The 17,566-nt window shown below is 41.3% G+C and overlaps 1 protein-coding gene across 2 annotated transcripts in view; it reads right to left on the minus strand.

The window, feature by feature from the left end:
* The window catches only part of KCNJ6 (potassium inwardly rectifying channel subfamily J member 6), a 170,331-nt gene that overhangs the window by 31,380 nt on the left and 121,385 nt on the right, over positions 1 to 17,566 (minus strand). For both annotated transcript variants that reach the window (XM_075771920.1, XM_075771927.1), the window contains one exon: positions 11,739 to 12,659. In XM_075771920.1, coding sequence (XP_075628035.1) covers positions 11,739 to 12,659 — 921 coding nt within the window. The remainder of the gene's footprint in view (positions 1 to 11,738; positions 12,660 to 17,566) is intronic.

Genomic DNA, 17,566 nt, shown 5'->3' on the forward strand with positions numbered 1-17,566 from the left:
CTGCTGTAACAAGAGCGCACAACACAAGGCCAGATCAATCACTCGTAAAGCACCAAACTTGATTAGTCAGGCGCTGGCAAACCGTGGGGCAGTTGTGTTGGAAAGGCTGCTGCTAGCCTCTGTCTTCCCAAGAGAGCCTGCCCTTGGCTCGTGGTAGGAGAAGGGCATTTTCCTCAGACTGCAAATCTAAACCTCTTCCACTTCACAGACATGGCTACTGCCTTTGAAGCAGATTTTGGCCAGACAAGAATCCTTGACTGACTCGAAACCTTTGGCTTAGGACTCTTCTACACTTTTTCATGACATCTCTCATGGCCCTATTGGCAGTTAGAAACTCATTGCTGCACTTATTATCTGAAAAAGTAGCTCATTTGTTGTCTTCTCACTGTAAAAAGAGATTGATGGAAAAAGAATCTGAAAATTATGAAAAGAGAAGGGGGATTTTCCCATCCTGCAGATCTAAGTGTAATAAATTAATACTTCTTATGCAAGGGTGAAAAAAATTGAACCTAATGGCTGGTTAAAAAAAGTGCCAGCGCAATTTAATTGGACTGGCTGAGTCATAAATCTTTTTTGTTATGGTGATGCCTGGCAGCTCTGCCACAGTCAGATTGATTTTTCTCCTTTAGTGGTAACCCCCTGCCTCTTCAGTTCACATCAGTCTGCGTCAGGCAGAAATGTGGAATAAAAGTCATTAACCCCGGCGTGCCTTAGGGCTCCCCCCCAAAGACAAATCTTAAACTTCTTGACTCTGTTGCTAGATATAAGGCTACCAGTTGTGGTGATGGTGATGACAACGATGACGATGATAATAACAATAATGATAATTGAGCAACTGCTTGTAGTTGGATTTTGTGTTGGCAGCTTGAATCGCGCAATGCCTGTGCAATGGAGAGAGAAGCAGGCAATCACAGCAATGTTGGATGCCAATCTCAACCTGATCTAGACTGTCTGGAGGGGCAGAAAAATGCAGAAGAGTGTGACCTTGGCCACGGGAATGGGACAAAATCCAGGACGAGTAAGGAATGCTGTGAGTTAGTGCAATCTTTGGATCACTTTTCAAAGACAAGTTGTCTGACAGAGCACAGCCTTACAAGTTCAAGATTTCCTCTTCCATTGGACATTCTGAAGCAAAGCTTGGTTGCACAGGCTGCGTGCCTGCCTACAGCAATTAACTCATGCTCCTTACCCAGTTCTGCCTCCCCTCTCTGAGGCACAACTGTCTCCAGTTCAATGGTGGCCACAGAACAGCTTTCAAGTATATAAAACACAATTTCTTAAATGGGGACACGGGAGAACAATGCAAGCTGTTAGCTGGGCTATTCATTTTTCAAAGCCATTCAATTTTTCACAGCTATAAAATACTGGGAGGGACTGGTTTTGAGTTATAATCACAGACTAATTTAGGCTAGAAGGAATCTGTGAAGTCATCTGGCCCTACCCACTGCACAAAGCACAGCCAAATAGCTTGTGTTGCTCAGGGCTTAGGCAGTCAAGTTATGGATATCTCCAGGGATGGTGATTCCCCTATCCCCCTGGGCCCCTGTTTCAGGGTCTTCCCAGCTTTATGGTAAAAAAAAAAAAACCAACAGTTTTCCCTATTGTCTTATCAGAATTTCCTACATTGCGACTTGTACATGTTGCCTCTTGACCTGTCACCCTGCCCCTCTGAGATGTGCCTGCCTCCATCTTCTCTGTAATCTCCCATTGGTGGGTTCAGACAGCGATAAGATCTCCCTGTACTGTCTCTTCTTCAGGATGAACAGTCCCAGCTCCATCCGCCTCTCCTTGTGTGTGTCCTGTGCTCCAGCCCCTGACCATCCTGGTGGTCCTGCTGGACTTGGTCCAGTAAGTCCATGTGCGTCTTGAACTGGGAAGCCTTGAACTGGACACAGCACACAGGAGGTGGCCGCACAAGTGGTAAATAGAGAGGAACAGTCACTTTCCTCAAGCTGATGGGTATACTTTTACTAACGCAGCCCAGCATGCTGTTGGCCTTACTCACCAAAAGGACTTATTTTGGTGTGTACCATTCACTTGCTTAATAGCTTGTGCTAAGAGTTGTAGTTTAATGCCTGTACCTAAGGGCAGAGGTAGGCAGTGGTTCTTGCCAGCTTCCTTCTTCATCTTGTCTTTTTCCTCTTTTATTCTCACTGTCACTTTGGTGACATCAGGGACATGCTGGCCTCTTCGAACTCCGTTTGGTAACAGCTGTGAATTCAATGGCAAATCCCTGGGGCTTTGGCTCCCCTTTTAGCCTTGGCCAGTGCCATGAACTGTCCTGAAGCAGACGTCTTGACTGCCCTTTCCCCTTCTCTTGCTGTGATAGTGGCCTGCATTCACACTGACGTAACTATGACATACCCTCCTCTAGTGCTCAGGGTGTGAGGTCAGCTCCTGATCAGTCCTGTCTGGGGAAGCTATTTGTACAGTTCACAGCTCTGTAAAATTAAACTGCTGGGAGGGGCCTGGGAGCCTACAACCTGGCATCCTTTGCAGGGCAGGGAATCCCCTAGAGTGTGTGTTACCTTTCCCACTATTTATTTCTGAGATGTCAGTGGAGCTGATGCAAGTATTCCTTCTGAACTGGTCTTCTAAATAAAATTTTGTCATTCCTCGGAAATCTCAAACGGTTTCTGATAACCATTTCAAATCTGTTTTTGTTGATTTCTTTCATTTTTGCTTTGTTTTCATGTTTTGAGTGTTTCTTTAAATTGAATTTATTTGTTTGGATAAGTTGTAAGGATGAAATATCTCAAATTCAACAATCCTATATTTATTAAAATCCCATTTTTTAAACAAAAAGTTTGTTCCATTCCACAGAAATCCCAACAAACAAAAATTGTCAAAACCAGGAAGAACAGAAATCTTGGAAAGCTTTGTGACTCGATTTTTTCTCTGACTCCCTTGGGAATGGCAGGAGTAAAGGTGAGAGAGTGAGCGAACAAGAGCACAAGGCTGATCACACGAGCTCTCTGTGCCTTTCACATTTGTTGTCAGAGTGGCTGCCTCATCATTCCCAGAAGATCCTCTCTCTTTCCATCTCTTCTGCCAACGCATCAGGTTTGGAGAAGTGGGGAGTGGAGTACAACCAGAAAAATGAGATATGAGTTCCTTGGCAGTTATACAGGTTGTTACAGGAGGAAACTTTTTTTTTAATATCAAAATCAACTTTGTAATACTCAACTATAGAAGTTCAGGGTCACTTACGGGAACATTAGCACCTAACATTAAATGACTTGTTAAAGTAATCTGACTTATAAGCTGCGAGCATGCTGCATTGGATATGGCTATTTGGTAGTGTATTCTCACGTCGAAGCTCTGGATTGTCCTCACTGAGTGATAAAAGCAGGCCAGCCTCCTTCCAGGAGTGCAGCACAGATTAATGCTGCAAGGAATTGCAGGTGGGAGTCTCGAGAAATGTGTGGCTGCTGAGTATAAGCAGTCCACGTGTGTGTGCTGTTATCGGGGCCTACGCTGCTGCTTGGGCTCGGGCTCAGCCTCACCAGCCTGGTGTTAGTTTGCTCCTCTTCAGTGACACAAATGAGCAGTTCTCTGAATCCCCTTTGCCTACACGGATAAACTAGAGCTCAGCTGCTTTGTAGTGTCAGGGTGGTGAGCACATCAGCGAGCCCGAACCTGCGTTTGATTTTCCTTGAAGTGACATAGTTGAGACCACTGAGACCACTGGAATTCTGTGTGATTTGGTTTTGCTGGAACCCCTTGAGGACGTTTTTGTAGTGACCTTAGGAAACCTAGAAGCTATGCCATAATGTCAGTTTTTAGTGCTGGCAGCAGCTTTCTAGGATAGCAAGCATATACTCCTAAGTCTTCTCTGTCTTTTTCATGTATTTTATGTAGCCAGCGGGGTTAGCTGCTGTCCATAGCCTTGTTCTTTTTAATCTGTCAAATGCTGATTTTGAATTTCTGGTTTACTTATCAGCTTTTCTTGCTCATTCTTTAATCTTTTAGGTCACTTTTAATTTTACTTTTACTGCTCTATTCAATTTTGTGAAAACTGTCTGCTTACATTCATTAGAAACCGATGTAAGTATTTGTAACTTTAGAGAGGTCTTACTGTAATCAAGGAGTGTAGCATAATATGTTTATCCTTCATTACAATTCAGCGAGACAAAACAGGAGGAAACAATATTATACATCCGGAAGCAAATAAGCACCAAAGGGAGAAGTGAAAAGATCTTTTAGAAATGTGCGCAAGAACAGAGTTTGCCAAAAATATTTCCCAATGTTTTGAACTGCAGGCTAGTTAAGTATGCTTCATATCAGGAGATCAAACACGAATGAACATTCTTTCAGCATGAAAGAGTTCATTTCGGCAAAAGTTCCGGGGGTGAGACACTGCCCTGACTCAAACGAGTGTGTGCATGGAATTTCATTGCAGGTGCTCAGCAGCTTTCGTCTCCAGGTTGGTAACAACCTCAGATGACCAAAAGCAAAAGTCTACAATTAGAAATGATAGCTATATTTTTCCATTTCCAAAGCAGCTGTTTCAGTGCTGATCCTTCATTTATACCATTCCAAGACCAAGTGGACAGACTGAGCATGCTCAGGTTAATAGCAGTTGTCTTTAGAAGTGCTCGGAAACATAAAAGGCACTTCATTGTCCTGAAGCACTTCTCAGTAGGGCTCAGAAATCATGTGTCTGCTTTGTAAGCAGGTGAAAAATGGTCAGTGAGCTAATTCTGCCTGGGGAACCCTTTGACCTGGATAATGTTGCTGTGCCCTTTGCAGAGAATCATCCCTTTGGTTTTTGCAAAGTGGAGATCTTTGTGATGGAGACTGTGTGGGCACAGGGAACAAAATCACTGTTCAGTGCAGCTCAACCTCTACTTTCCTGGTCCATCCAGTAATACACAGTCATTCCTTGGTGTCTGAGCTGGGTCTGGAGCACCAAGGACTCTGCAGTATCCCCTTCACAGGTGCTTTGCTTTTGTGCTAAAACTGATGGAAAATAGAGTTGCTTGAAGCTGTGCTGGAGGCAGCGGTGTTTCTCAAGCGTCTGGCACCGCAGGGTTTTAGGGGGAGTCTGCCGGTGGTGGCTGGTGAGGTCTGGGCTGATCAAGGAGGAGGGTGCCAGCACAGCTTCCTGCTGTGCCCTTCTGCCAGGGAAACAGCAGCAGGGCCAGTGTTAAAGCACAGCTTTGTGATCCTGCCATTCCTCTGGCCATGGAGATCACGAATGCTGCAAGGGATAGATAATGTGTGCAGGCTCACAAGTGAGGAGTGGTGAGCAAAGACCATCTAACGTGTGTAGGCTTATGAGGGAGAAGGAGTGGTGAGCAAAGACCATCTCTCTCTACTTACCACTGTGCTAGGAAAGGAGCAATGCTGACAGCGGAGGTCTACGGGAGTGTGCAAAGAACTGGAAACTGCCCTTTCTTTCAGCCCAGAGTGACCTAATACAGTTTGCAAGGACATGATGTGCAAAACGAAGATCTTCTTCTGCAAGTTTGATTTGTGTTCAGACTAGAATTATTTAGTAATATCTAGTTAGCTGTAAGGAAGAGTTTTTTAATGCAGAGGGGTCTCAAACCTGTTTTTTAGGGATCTTACTTTTTATCATATGAGTTACTTCCTGAATATGAATATTATATCTGAACATTTACAGTTGAGGGATCAGCTGTGGTTGTGAAGAGTTGAGCAACTTCTCAACTTTCTCACTTTCATACCTTTCTCACTTTCTGTGAGAAAGGTATGAAAGATAGACAATAGGCTGTTATCAAACACTCGGTAACATGTTTGTGTAGTACAGCACTGTTCAGAGAATGAAGCTGTTAAACAAAATGTGTAATCCCTTTTCCCTGTCTTCTCTGAAAGTGATTTAGATTGTCTCACCAAAATTTTGGTTTAAATACTTATGATCAACATATCTCTTTTCTTATGAACTTTGCTCCCTGACTTCTTGCCATTTTGCATAGTGTTTTGACTATTGTGAAATTATAATTGCTTCATTTTAGCCTTATAATCTCCTTCGCCAAATAGACTAATCTTATCTACCTGTAGAGAAAGCTTTCTGAAAGAAACATCACAAGGAAATTGGAGTCCCTTTCTTTGCTGGTATTCAGAATTCCAGCTCATGACTGCAATCAGTCATGCTAACATCCCTAATTTTCTGTGTTAGAATTAATAACTATGAAACATTTTGTTAGAATTAACAGAATGAAAATGTGAGCAAGGAACACAAGTTGAAAGCTGGCAAGCACTAGAGAAATGTGGATATATGAAGGTGAACCTGGATGTCTAAGTCTAGCACCTAGCATCGAGAGATGTTAAAACTCTTAAAACAGAAAGAAAAACTAAAGATTGAAGAGCCATTGTATTCTGCCCATTCCCGAAATGATGATGATCCAGCTTAGAGCAGAAGCCATTTATTATTAACCCTGTTTAAACTGCATTTCAGTCATTGTACGTTGGTCACATCCCAGAGCACAACAATCAGATCTACTTTCACCAGTTGCCTTGCAGAAACACCTGGGTGTGAGAAATCCTGATTCCTTTCTTCCTTTCATCTACATTCCCTTAAGAAGAAATTTGAGAACATAAACATCTCTTCTTTGAAGAGCAGTAAAAAATTCTAGTGAAAAACTGTAAGCTGAGCAATGCTTATTTGGAGAGAGAGCAAAGTCTGCTGAGATGTTTTGAAAGGTTGGAACTGCTAACATACGTATCAAAGGGAGATATTTGTTAGGATTGGGCAAAGATAAGGGGTAAATATGGCAATTAATCAGGGAGAAATAAAAAAGACAATAAATCAGTCCGTCAAAGGGGCTGTAGTGAAGAGTGGGAACAGCTTTATACGGTGTTTGTCTAGTCGATAGCATCATTTACTATATAAATAACCATCTACATGAACTTTTTCTTGCTTTCCACATACATTTTCCACAGCTGGCAAGTGTGTGTGTTTACGTATCTATAAACCATTCTGCAAATACTGCTCTCAAGCAGCCCACGTGGCAGAATTATAAATATACCCTATTACAAGTTTATTTGTAAAATTATCCATACAAACCTAAAGTTATCTGTCTAGCTTTGTTGCTTACTTTTTGACAGTTATAAATGTGTAGATAATTTTTTTCCTCAGTACTGTTTTGATTTTCATGGGGTTTTTTTTGTGTGTGTTTGGGGTTTTTTTTTGGGTTTGGGGTTTTTTTTTTTGTGGCAGAGGGAATAGCCAGAGTGTCATCTAGTGCACCCTAGTGGCCAGATACAACTTCACTGAGTCTGAGGTGAGGGTCTTACTGGTTTACCACTTCATATTCCTTTCCTGTGTTAGAAAATGCTGTTTTCATGCAGGTTTAGAGGAAGGATTTGAACCACGCTGCTTATGATTCAGTTACCACATTACCAACAAGGCTAGGGGCTGTTCAGGATACTCATCTTTCTCTCTGTCCTTTTTTTTTTTTTTTTTAGTAAATGCCTCTCTCTGAGTTTCTCAGTTTTTCTCTGTTTCTCTAGCCATTGTAACATACCTCACTTTCCCACTTCACCTCCCCAAATTTAAAAGACTTTCCTGTTCTTGTTCTTGGTTTATTTCCCATATTAGAGTTATATATTTGGAAATCTTGTTTAATTTTTTTAAATGACTAGTTTGCTTATGATTATAAGACCTCCCTTAAAAATAGATTTCATGAAAAAGGCTTAAAAAATTCAAATCTATTGTTAGGAAGAGGCTATTAAATTATCATAAAAATTCTTAATTGTAGATTTATTTGAATTTAAAACAAATAAATAAGTTCTTCAAATCCAAGCTTTTGTGGCTGCTGTTCAGGGGAGACAGGGTTCAGGATCTCTGAGCCTAAGTTTTTTTGTTGGTCCAAGGGGAAAAAAAAAATTCTCAGATTCCATTGCTATAAATGTGCATACTCTAACAAATTTCTTAAGTGGTCTCCAGAAAATAATATTAAAGCAGTGATGGCACTTTAATATAAACTAACTATTTTGAATGACAAAAGTCAAATACTGCTAAACTGAGATCAGTGTGTTAGTCATGTTCTCTCCAGTTAGATCATTTGCATTTAGTGTTACAGCTCTCCCATAAAGAGCGGAGGGATGCCAGAATCGTGCTTTTTAGCGTGGGACCAGAGCCTTTGCTGGTATGGAGCTATTCTGTCAGTGTTATAGCGGTAGCCTAACACTGAGAGAAGCGTAAGTGGCTCAGAAACAACTTCTCCATTAAAGGTGGATGTTACTTTAGGTTTTGCAGTTAGTATCAATCCTTGCATCGCACCGGCACTCCCACCTGCTTGCATAGTGGGAAATGGAACAGGGGCTGCAAAAGGTGGAAATAACAGGTGTGTCCTTTGGATGTGGTGATGCTTGGTTGGACCATTGCCCTCCACTCTTGAAGGCTTTTCTGTTGCTTCATGGCAGCCTAACATACTTCACAGCATGACTGGGTTTTTTTGGACACTTGAGATATGTGCATCAGTATCAAGAAAACCACTGAAGTAAATCTTTGCAAGAGTGTTCTCCTTTGAACCAAAAGGGATGTTTATGAATGTTGTAAATAAATAAGGAAAATTGCATATTGGAAGGATCTATAACAAACATTTAAAAAACCCCCAGTCTTATTTTGAGTTTTTGCTGATGCTGTATGAAGTAGTCAGACTGACTTTGTGTCTTGTTGAAAGTGCCTTGTTGAAGATTCTGGCCTCAAAGTAATCTTCATGGTAGAATGAATGTAAACAAAGTGTAATGATAATTCCTAAGCTGATATTTTGGTATCTGCCTTGGTAAAGACATACCTACTTCTTTTTTGCATCTCAGAAAGATACAGTGATGCTCCCAAGGTGAATTAGGGAGTCCTTGATGTGATCTTTCTGCTGAATTTTACTTTGGTTAATTATTTCAATTTCATTTAATAAGATGCATTACTCTTCATTTCCTGCCCTAACATGCAATGCAGAGTTCACATGACACTGCGTAAACAGTTGTCTTTCACACTACAGGTAGATGTGTTTTGCGAACCCTTAAGGTGGAAAGTATTATATATGTATTAAATGATATCACCTGCTCAATAAAACTTAAACCAGAATAATATCAATAATTAATAAAAATAGTAGCAAATGTTTATACTTAGCATTTTCCACTGTGTTACTTCTCATTAAAGGGATAAATGTTAGAGTGAGGAAGCTCTGCAAATAGAGAAAGGATTGTTTCCACTGGTCAAACTTGGGAGTGGCTTTTCTGATGAATAACATAAGCTAATGATCTCAATCTGGTTTTGACCCATGAGCAACAATACTGAATGATGATATTGCTATAGCTGAGGTCACAGTTTCTCAGCTTCAGGTTTAATGTTTTTATATCCCATGACTTTGACCAATGTTGGCAGGTATGATGGGTAGTGTGTTGCTTGCTCTCCAGGGCTGGAGATCAACTTATAAGCAACTTCTTTTGCTGCTCTCACTCTACATTGGTTGTAAGAAGGAAAACTGAATGTATTTGCTTTCAGTGTTTGCCAGGATGTAACTGAAAAATATTTGTAAATTAAGAAAGGGAAAATGTCTAGATTTGGTGGAAAGTTGGCCTGATTGCACCTTCAACAAAAATAACCTAATACATGTTGGCAAAGCACAGAACATGTGGCTACTTCTGCACAAATATGTTTTAGAAGTTGTGCTAGTAATTACAATGTCAATCTTTCTGATGCCATAGTTAAGCAACATTATTCGATGCCCTCCCCTCATATCTCATGCAGCTGTGTGCTAGAGGGCCGAGCCAAACAGAACAAAATGGCACAACTTAAAATGGTAAATGTAGCAACCTATCCAGTGCCAGGGTAACACCTTAATCCTGGATGGCTTCAGCGGGTTTTCAAATCACTGCGTCCGGTTTTTTTGTTAATATGGACTCTTCCAGCATTTTAACTTAGAATTTGCCAGCCCGAGCAGTCTGAGAGGTAGCCCCCTCCGGTGGAGGCTGATAATGGCTGGATGGAAGCTGTGGTCAGTATCAGAGCAGCAAAGGAGGGCCCAGAGAGCCGTGCAAGTGTGCAGAGGTGAAGATGAGGTAAGGGAGGGAGGGTTAAACAATGAAGAGTGACAAGGCTTAAGACAACAAAGCTACATTTGATGCACTGCAGAAGCATACCGTCTTTTGATCTTATAGGCATTTTCAGTGAGATGTTTTTTATGCTTCTACTACTTGCCAATCATTTTTCTGGAAAACATGGTATTCAGTAAACCTGAAAATATCCACTGCTCTTTGGGATGTCAAGTTCATTTAGCTGCAATTCAGAAATTTCAAAATGGTTTCAGCTTACAAACAGCAATTTCCTCATCATCTCACATGAAGGTGATGCAGATGTTTGAAACCTCTGTGCCTACTGTACGTATCAGAAACACTAAACATTTCATCTTGATTTCTCTTCAGTACCACCTACTTCCTGGAAAATTTGGAAGCCTTGCATTTACCACTTCAAATTCTCTGCCAAGTTTCTTTCAATTTTTTTTTTTTTGCTCCATTTTTGTCTCACACGTTTATTATATGGTGACAAATGCAGTTTTCTTCTGACACCACATAATAGATGTGTGAAACACACACACATGTTCTAGTAAGAGACTGCTCTTTATTTCCTGGCTCCAGTTGCAAAACATGAGTCAGGGTTAGAAAGGTTTTACCTCTGACAGAGATGTGTAATCCACATCCTCAAACTTTCCTAGCTTTTGCTACAGGAGTGGGGAAAAATGGCAAGTCTGGTTCTTCTATTTCTATACTCAGTGTTTCTTCCTCCCCAAGCACATCTTTTCTTCATTTTATAATCACCATTCCCTTGTACTGATTATATTTACTCACTTCAGAGATTGGCGCTATCATTAACAGGAAAAAAAAAAATCCCTTCAGCTCCTAAAACAAGTATACCAGCACTCTGACTGCAGGAGGTACAGCAGTTTTAGAGAAAGCATCCTTCTACTATTCTGGCTTTAATGCAAAGAAGAAACATTACTAGTCCATTTGCTGTGAATTCCAAGCACTATTTTCTCCACGTCAAGTGATATTTGATGTTCTGCTGTATAGTTGTAGGTAATGACCAAACAGCCTCTCAGCGAGACTCCGGTGACATAACACGCCTTATTTATATGTACCAGCTTTAAGTGTTCTGTACACTTCTGCAGTGTGTAGGGGGCCTCAGTGAAATACAATATCAGACAGATCTTTTGTGAACTAAAGTAGAACAAGCCCCATGTTACAAGTTAAAAGAAAAACAAGCAAACAAGCAAGCAAAAAGAGAAAACTGAACACATTATCACGTCCTACTGGATCCAAACAGGCTAGGAATTTCACGTGTGAGGCAGTTATTCTGCAGTTACCCATGTATGACTGAAAGCAGCAGGAACTATGGTGTTTCCATGTTAATCATAAACAGAGTTTTGTATTGAAATTTTTTCTAAATCATTTTATCCCACAAGGTCCTAGTGGTTGAGTTGCTCCTGCAATAGAATCACAAATAACTGGGTGACATACTGTGAAAAATTTAGAAAATGAGAAACACGATCCCATTTTCCAAACAGAGCAGAAACAACACTAATTCCATTAGGCAAGATGGAACAGACAATTAAACTGGGCATGCTTTTAATTTTGAAGCTAACCAGATAACTGATGCTTTTTTCAAATGTAATGACTATTGAAGTGATTCCTTTAATGTGAAGCAAACCCACTGATTTTCCTTTCTAAAATTAAAGCATTTACCTTATACAAATTATAAGAAATGTTACCTGTTGCCTCCACCATTCCTTCTAGGATTACAACAATTTCTAGCTCCTCTTTGGGCAACTGGGCTTTGGAAATCTCCCAGAAAGGACTCTGCTGGTTAATTTCATGGCTGATGATCAGTGGTGAAACCAAAAAGAGACGATCATCCCCTGTGTAATAACCTACGTTGATATCTGTCTGGTTGAGTGGTATAAATTCCCCCTCCTTTGTCTGTTTGGATTTGATCAACTTGGCTCGTATTGATGCCTCTACAATGTGTGAATTCCTAAGGTCTCCTACTCGGAACATCAGACACAGCTTTCCATCCCGCATGGAAATAACTGCGTTTGTAGAAAAAACCAAGGTTTCTGCCCTCTTCTTGGGTTGGGATATTTTCACAAACATGCAGCCAACCATGAAAGCGTTGACGATAGAACCTAAAACAGACTGCACTAAAAGCAGAATAATTCCCTCGGGACACTTGTCCGTGATGACCCGGTAACCATACCCAATGGTGGTTTCTGTCTCGATTGAGAATAAAAAGGCTGAGACAAACCCATTGAGGTTGCTGACGCATGGGGTCCACGTGCTGTCCCCTATATGATCCATATCTCCTCGCATGTAGGCAATTAGCCACCAGATCATTCCAAAGAAGAGCCAGGTTACAGTGTAAACCATGACAAAAATCAACAGGTTGAACCTCCACTTGAGATCGACTAAGGTAGTGAAGATGTCAGTCAAGTAACGGTAAGTCTCTCTGACATTCCCATGGTGGACGTTGCATTTCCCATCTTTCCTAACATACCTCTGGATTTTTCTCTTGGCAAATTCTTTGTTTATATTTTTTGGCAGATCCTCTCTAGCTTGTTTGGGCAACTTTGGCTGATGAATAGTGACAGGGCTCTCTATGTCCTGCTCCATTGAGTCTTCTTCCAGTACGTTAGCTGCCATTAAAAACAAACAAACAAGAAAAAGGCAGGCATTATTTTTCTTATTATTTCTCTAAGTCAACACACAAATTCTTCCTGTATTACTGGCATGAAATTGCTATCAATCAATAAAATTATCATCCTTGTTCTTTGCTCACCTATTAGACGCACAACACCAAAGTCAAACGATGCCAAGCATCCTCAATTTATTGCTAAATAGAAATACTTTGAAGGAAAATTGTCTTTCTCATTTCCTATCTATCAGGTCATCCTATCTACAACCATATTTAAATTCTGCAAGATGTGTTCAAGCAGCTCTTTCTTCCCCCCACCCCCCCTTTACAGTTTAACAAATTAGGTTTCTTATGCACCAAGAAAGATCTTCTGGGAGATAGCAGATACAAATGAGGAAACGGATTCGCTTGGGGGTTTGAGTCAACAAGATGAGCACAGAAAATGAGCAGTTGTGAGCTACTTTTTCTATCAATTGCATTGCTATGGGGAAAGTATTAAATAAATATAAGGAGTTTAAAAAAACCCAACATTTTTTAGAAAGAACCAATCCTACTCTTGTTGAAGGAAAGCAGGGCTTTACTGTAATATATACCAAGAGCAATTCAAGCACACTTCCACAGAAAATCAATGTCTCGCTGATACTGAGACGGGGAATTGTACGTCCTTCTCCCAGTAACATAAAACATACAGTACTTCAGAACATGATTTCATTTTAATTCAGTATGCCTGTGGCCTTTAATTCACGTGTGCATTTTTCTCTAACTGTATGGGCCTACACAAAGTTCCCCCGCAAGTGTCTTACAAGAATTTAAAACCCAGAAATGACAGTAACTGCCTTTTTTATTTTTTTTTTTTTTTTGCATCCCAGCCTTCTGAGATAAATAGCTTCATTATGTTTATGTGCAAAAAAGAAGAGTTTACTGAGGAGGAGAGTGGTTTAATCAAATGGATTTTGCATGATGCTGAGGACCCAGTGAGGTCTGGGGTAACTGTTGTCTTTTTACTGGAAACCCTTCTGCATTCTGGGGCTTGTGCCTGCAGGAATTTCAGCTCTTGAACTCCTAATTTTCTCCCTTCTGGCTAACTGCTATCATTCTGCTGCCAGGCTGTGAAGGGAAAAGGCTTCTGCTGTCTCTGCCTAGATGCTTGTCTGAATACAGTAGCACTGATGTGATGTTGTACCATCACTTTATGGAGATGCTCTTCCTGAAGAGTCAGGGCATTGACCTGCATGTTGTTGGTGCACCCTGCAATGGCCACAGTTTACATTAATGTTCTGCAGTAACTTCTGTGCAGGCTCAGGTGTGGGCTGCCCAGTCCTGCTATGGATGGTGACATTCAAGCAGAGAGCTGGGAGCAAGCAGCTTGGGTTGGGAAGCACTTAATTTCCCTGAGCTCCAGTTGCCGCTGAGTACCTCTTGCGTGGCTGGGAAATGGGGGCATAAAGCGATCAAAGCTCCTGCTTGACACAGCAGTCCTGTCTCTGGCACCCCATGGGCAGGGGTGCCTCTGCCTGGCACTGCCCTGGGCAGTAGACCCAAACCCTTTCATGTGGAGGAGTTACAAGGGAAGTCTGGGCTCTTGTCCAGAGAGAGGGTTGCACAAGGGGCTGCTCTTGGTGGGTCAGTAATGGCATGAAGACCGTTTTAGTCACTCTCTCTCTCTTTAGTCACACAAACATGTGTTACATAGCAGAATATCTGTGGAGTTTCACAGCACTTGTAGCTTTTTCAAGATGTGCAGACTCATACCTGTGGAGAAAGATCACAGACCCTTGTGAAGTTTTAGGGGTGACTGAAATACCCAGGGGAAAAAAAAAAGGGGTTGGATACTGGTTGTCTCTCCGTCTGGCCAGGTCTACTGCTGGCCAAGCCTCCGTTCAGCCCCATAGCCTTTTCTGTGTTAAAAGAAAGGCTCAAAGGCTGGCAGTAGCATGGAAACCTGAGAGCGGGTCTGTGTTTAAAGACTGTGCGTTCCACCCTGTGTCACTTTTTCACTTTGCTGCTGCGTGGAAAGAGAGCATTATTCAGGCTGATGGTAGCGGCAGCACTGGAAGTCGTGTCACAAGGCAGTCAGTTCTGAATGAACTTACCCCGGTTGGTGACAGTTTGCCTGCTTGCATTATCATTAGTGCTATGTAGTGTATGATGAAATAAACACAATAAAAAGGCATTGCAGGACCTTTGTGAGGCAGACTTAAGCCAAAGCCAGAAAATTTGAAGTTAAGGCTTCACACTTTATGCTTAACTCTCTATTGTGCCTAGGGAAATTTCAGTCCACAGGAGCTATCACATCACTGCAGTAACAGACCCCTCAAATACTCACGAACAGCCTATGAAGACTCTGGCTTTTGAGGCTTTAATGCAGTGTATGTTAGACTAGTAATGCTGGTTTAGTATGGTTCATTATCTTTAAGGCATTATGAATATTTTGCTTTCCCCTCCCAGTTAGACCCTGGCATGAACACAGAGACAGGGTGCAGGTGCTCCCTGTTGCCTTTGAGAATATACCTTACTTCTGACCTTGCTATTAAAGGCAACCATGTCCTAGACCTCCCTGCCTAAGCATCTGTTACCAGAAATGGCAAAGCATACTAAAAACCATAACAGGGCTGGGAGGGGCTACAGGTGCTGATTTTATCAGCGACATCAGGAGAAATCTGAAGGGACATCCCCATCCAGGGATGCCTACCAGTCACACCCTGCGCCCATCTAGCCTGCTTTGCATGCGGTGTTTATTTCCTTGCTAGCAATGAAGTACCTTTTATTCTTACAACAAATTTTAGTGATGCTTTCAAAATGCTTTGTGTTGATTAAGCCCTTGTGCATCGCAACCAGACTTTCCTGACTTTTACAGTACATGAGCTGACCCACAAAGAGAGTTAAGTGCCACAATTTCTCAAGCGGCCACAGGTTTTGTAGCTGGAGCAAGGAGCTGCTGTGCTCCCCAGCACATGGTGGTGGGCTGTCACTGTAAGTGGGCTTCAGACACCTGCCCCTTCCAACATGGAAGAATTTTTCTCAGCTGTGAGACGTCGCAGCAGAGCTGACTCCCATCTGGGTATGTAAGAGGGCAGCTTTGGACAGCCAGGCGCAGTGACTGCATTTAACCCGTCTCTCTCAGTATAGCGTCTTGCTAACACTCTTGCGGACATTTTAATCTCCCTGGGGGCATCTGGCCATTTTGTAAACTCTTCAGGCTCTTCCCAGTGCTGTCATTTCTCAAATATCAGGCAGTCTCTGAGAGGAAAAATTAAGGTCAAGTTTTTAGTCTTTTTCTCCTTAAGCAAGATGCTCTTTTACTATTTCTCTTACCCAATTTGTATTGTGAGACCCAACAAATACCTGTATGGGGAGGTTTCTAGATGAGAGTCACAGCCCGTCACCCTCTCCTGGTCTGAGTTCTCACTCCAGAGTGAACCTTGGGAGCAGCAATTCCTGAAATAAGTGATCCAAGGATTGTGCATCTGTGTGTTTCCATGGAAATGCTTGATGAATAAGTTTTAAACACATGGCTGGATCCCTATTCACCACTAAGGCTGAGGAACAGCCACATATTGTCAGTGCTTTTGCCACAAAACACTTTGACTAATTATATTTTTACTTGATATCAACCCAATTAGCTTATGCTGTTTATTTCATTTAATTTTCCTTTTGGTTATATAATGGCTGTCATGGTTCCAGGAACAGAGGAGTGAATAGCATCTCTCTCGCTTGAGAGCTATTTTTACTCTCTCCACTTTTCTTCATGACAAAAATATATACATATTATTAATCTGCACACAAAAAAAAAAAAAAAAAGAAAAAGATGTACTTCTTCTGAATGCTTCCCCCTCTCCCAGTAAACATTATGTTTGTTTGAACAAAACGGCCAGGTAGCAATACCGTGCCAATTTAGGGCAATTTAGAGCATTCTGTTCAAAGTATGTGTTTCAGTGAGTCCTTTAGGCAAATGCATACAACACATATGAGATTTCAGCGACTTGTTTCATTTTCCAGCAAATAACAAGGAGTTCTCCTAAATAAGTCCCTGAATATTTCACTGATGTTTCATCATAGCAGTATGTACTATACCAGTAAATTAAATGTGCCCAGGCCTGTTCTTTAGCATGGAGGCTAAATGGAGCAGTACAGCCTACACTTGAATTATTGAACTCCTGTTGTTTTCAAAACAGGGTAGTCTCATACAATCTGCTTATTAGGAATAGTCTGTGTCCCATGCTAACACCTGAAATGTCGCCAGGAATTGTGTGTACTCAGTTCTGCACTGGTCAAAACCATGCCAGGGGCTTTTCTAGGAATTTTACCATAAAAGGAATTGGGTACCAGTGCTTGGGAACATTTTATTTTCTAGCAAAGATGCAACCAGTGTTGGTGTCCTGGTCTTGTCTATTCCAGAATAGCATTCGCAAGGCATAATCCAGTGTTTCCAAGCACATATTTTTATTTGGAGTCTGTAGAATAACATGAATCCAGTGTCAACAACAAACTATGAGCTGTATAGGAGATGCTCTCACAACCTTCATGGCTGCGAATATAACGTATTCCTATAATCCCTAAGCAATAATTTTATCACTAGCAATGTGATTTTTTTAGACTTTGGTAGTGCTTCAGAGATCTTGTCCTGGTACTGTACAAATAAAAACCAAAAGGAAGTATGTGAAGGACATACTTGTCTAATTTAAATACTCATGGCCTATTCTGATCGTATACTGTATCAGAGTTGTAGGATGACCTGCAAAGTAATAAGGATTTTCAACAGAGAATATTACAAATTATATCTGATCTTTTTGTAACAGAAAATGATATAGAAAGGTTAGTGAATGTTTCACTGTAATTTAGTAGACTGATTTTCTCTTTTGTAACATAGTTGTGAACGGTTTGTATGCAAATTTATTGAAAATTATA

The sequence above is a fragment of the Balearica regulorum genome, chromosome 1 (genome assembly GCF_011004875.1).
Source record: "Balearica regulorum gibbericeps isolate bBalReg1 chromosome 1, bBalReg1.pri, whole genome shotgun sequence".
In the NCBI taxonomy this organism is placed as follows: domain Eukaryota; kingdom Metazoa; phylum Chordata; class Aves; order Gruiformes; family Gruidae; genus Balearica; species Balearica regulorum.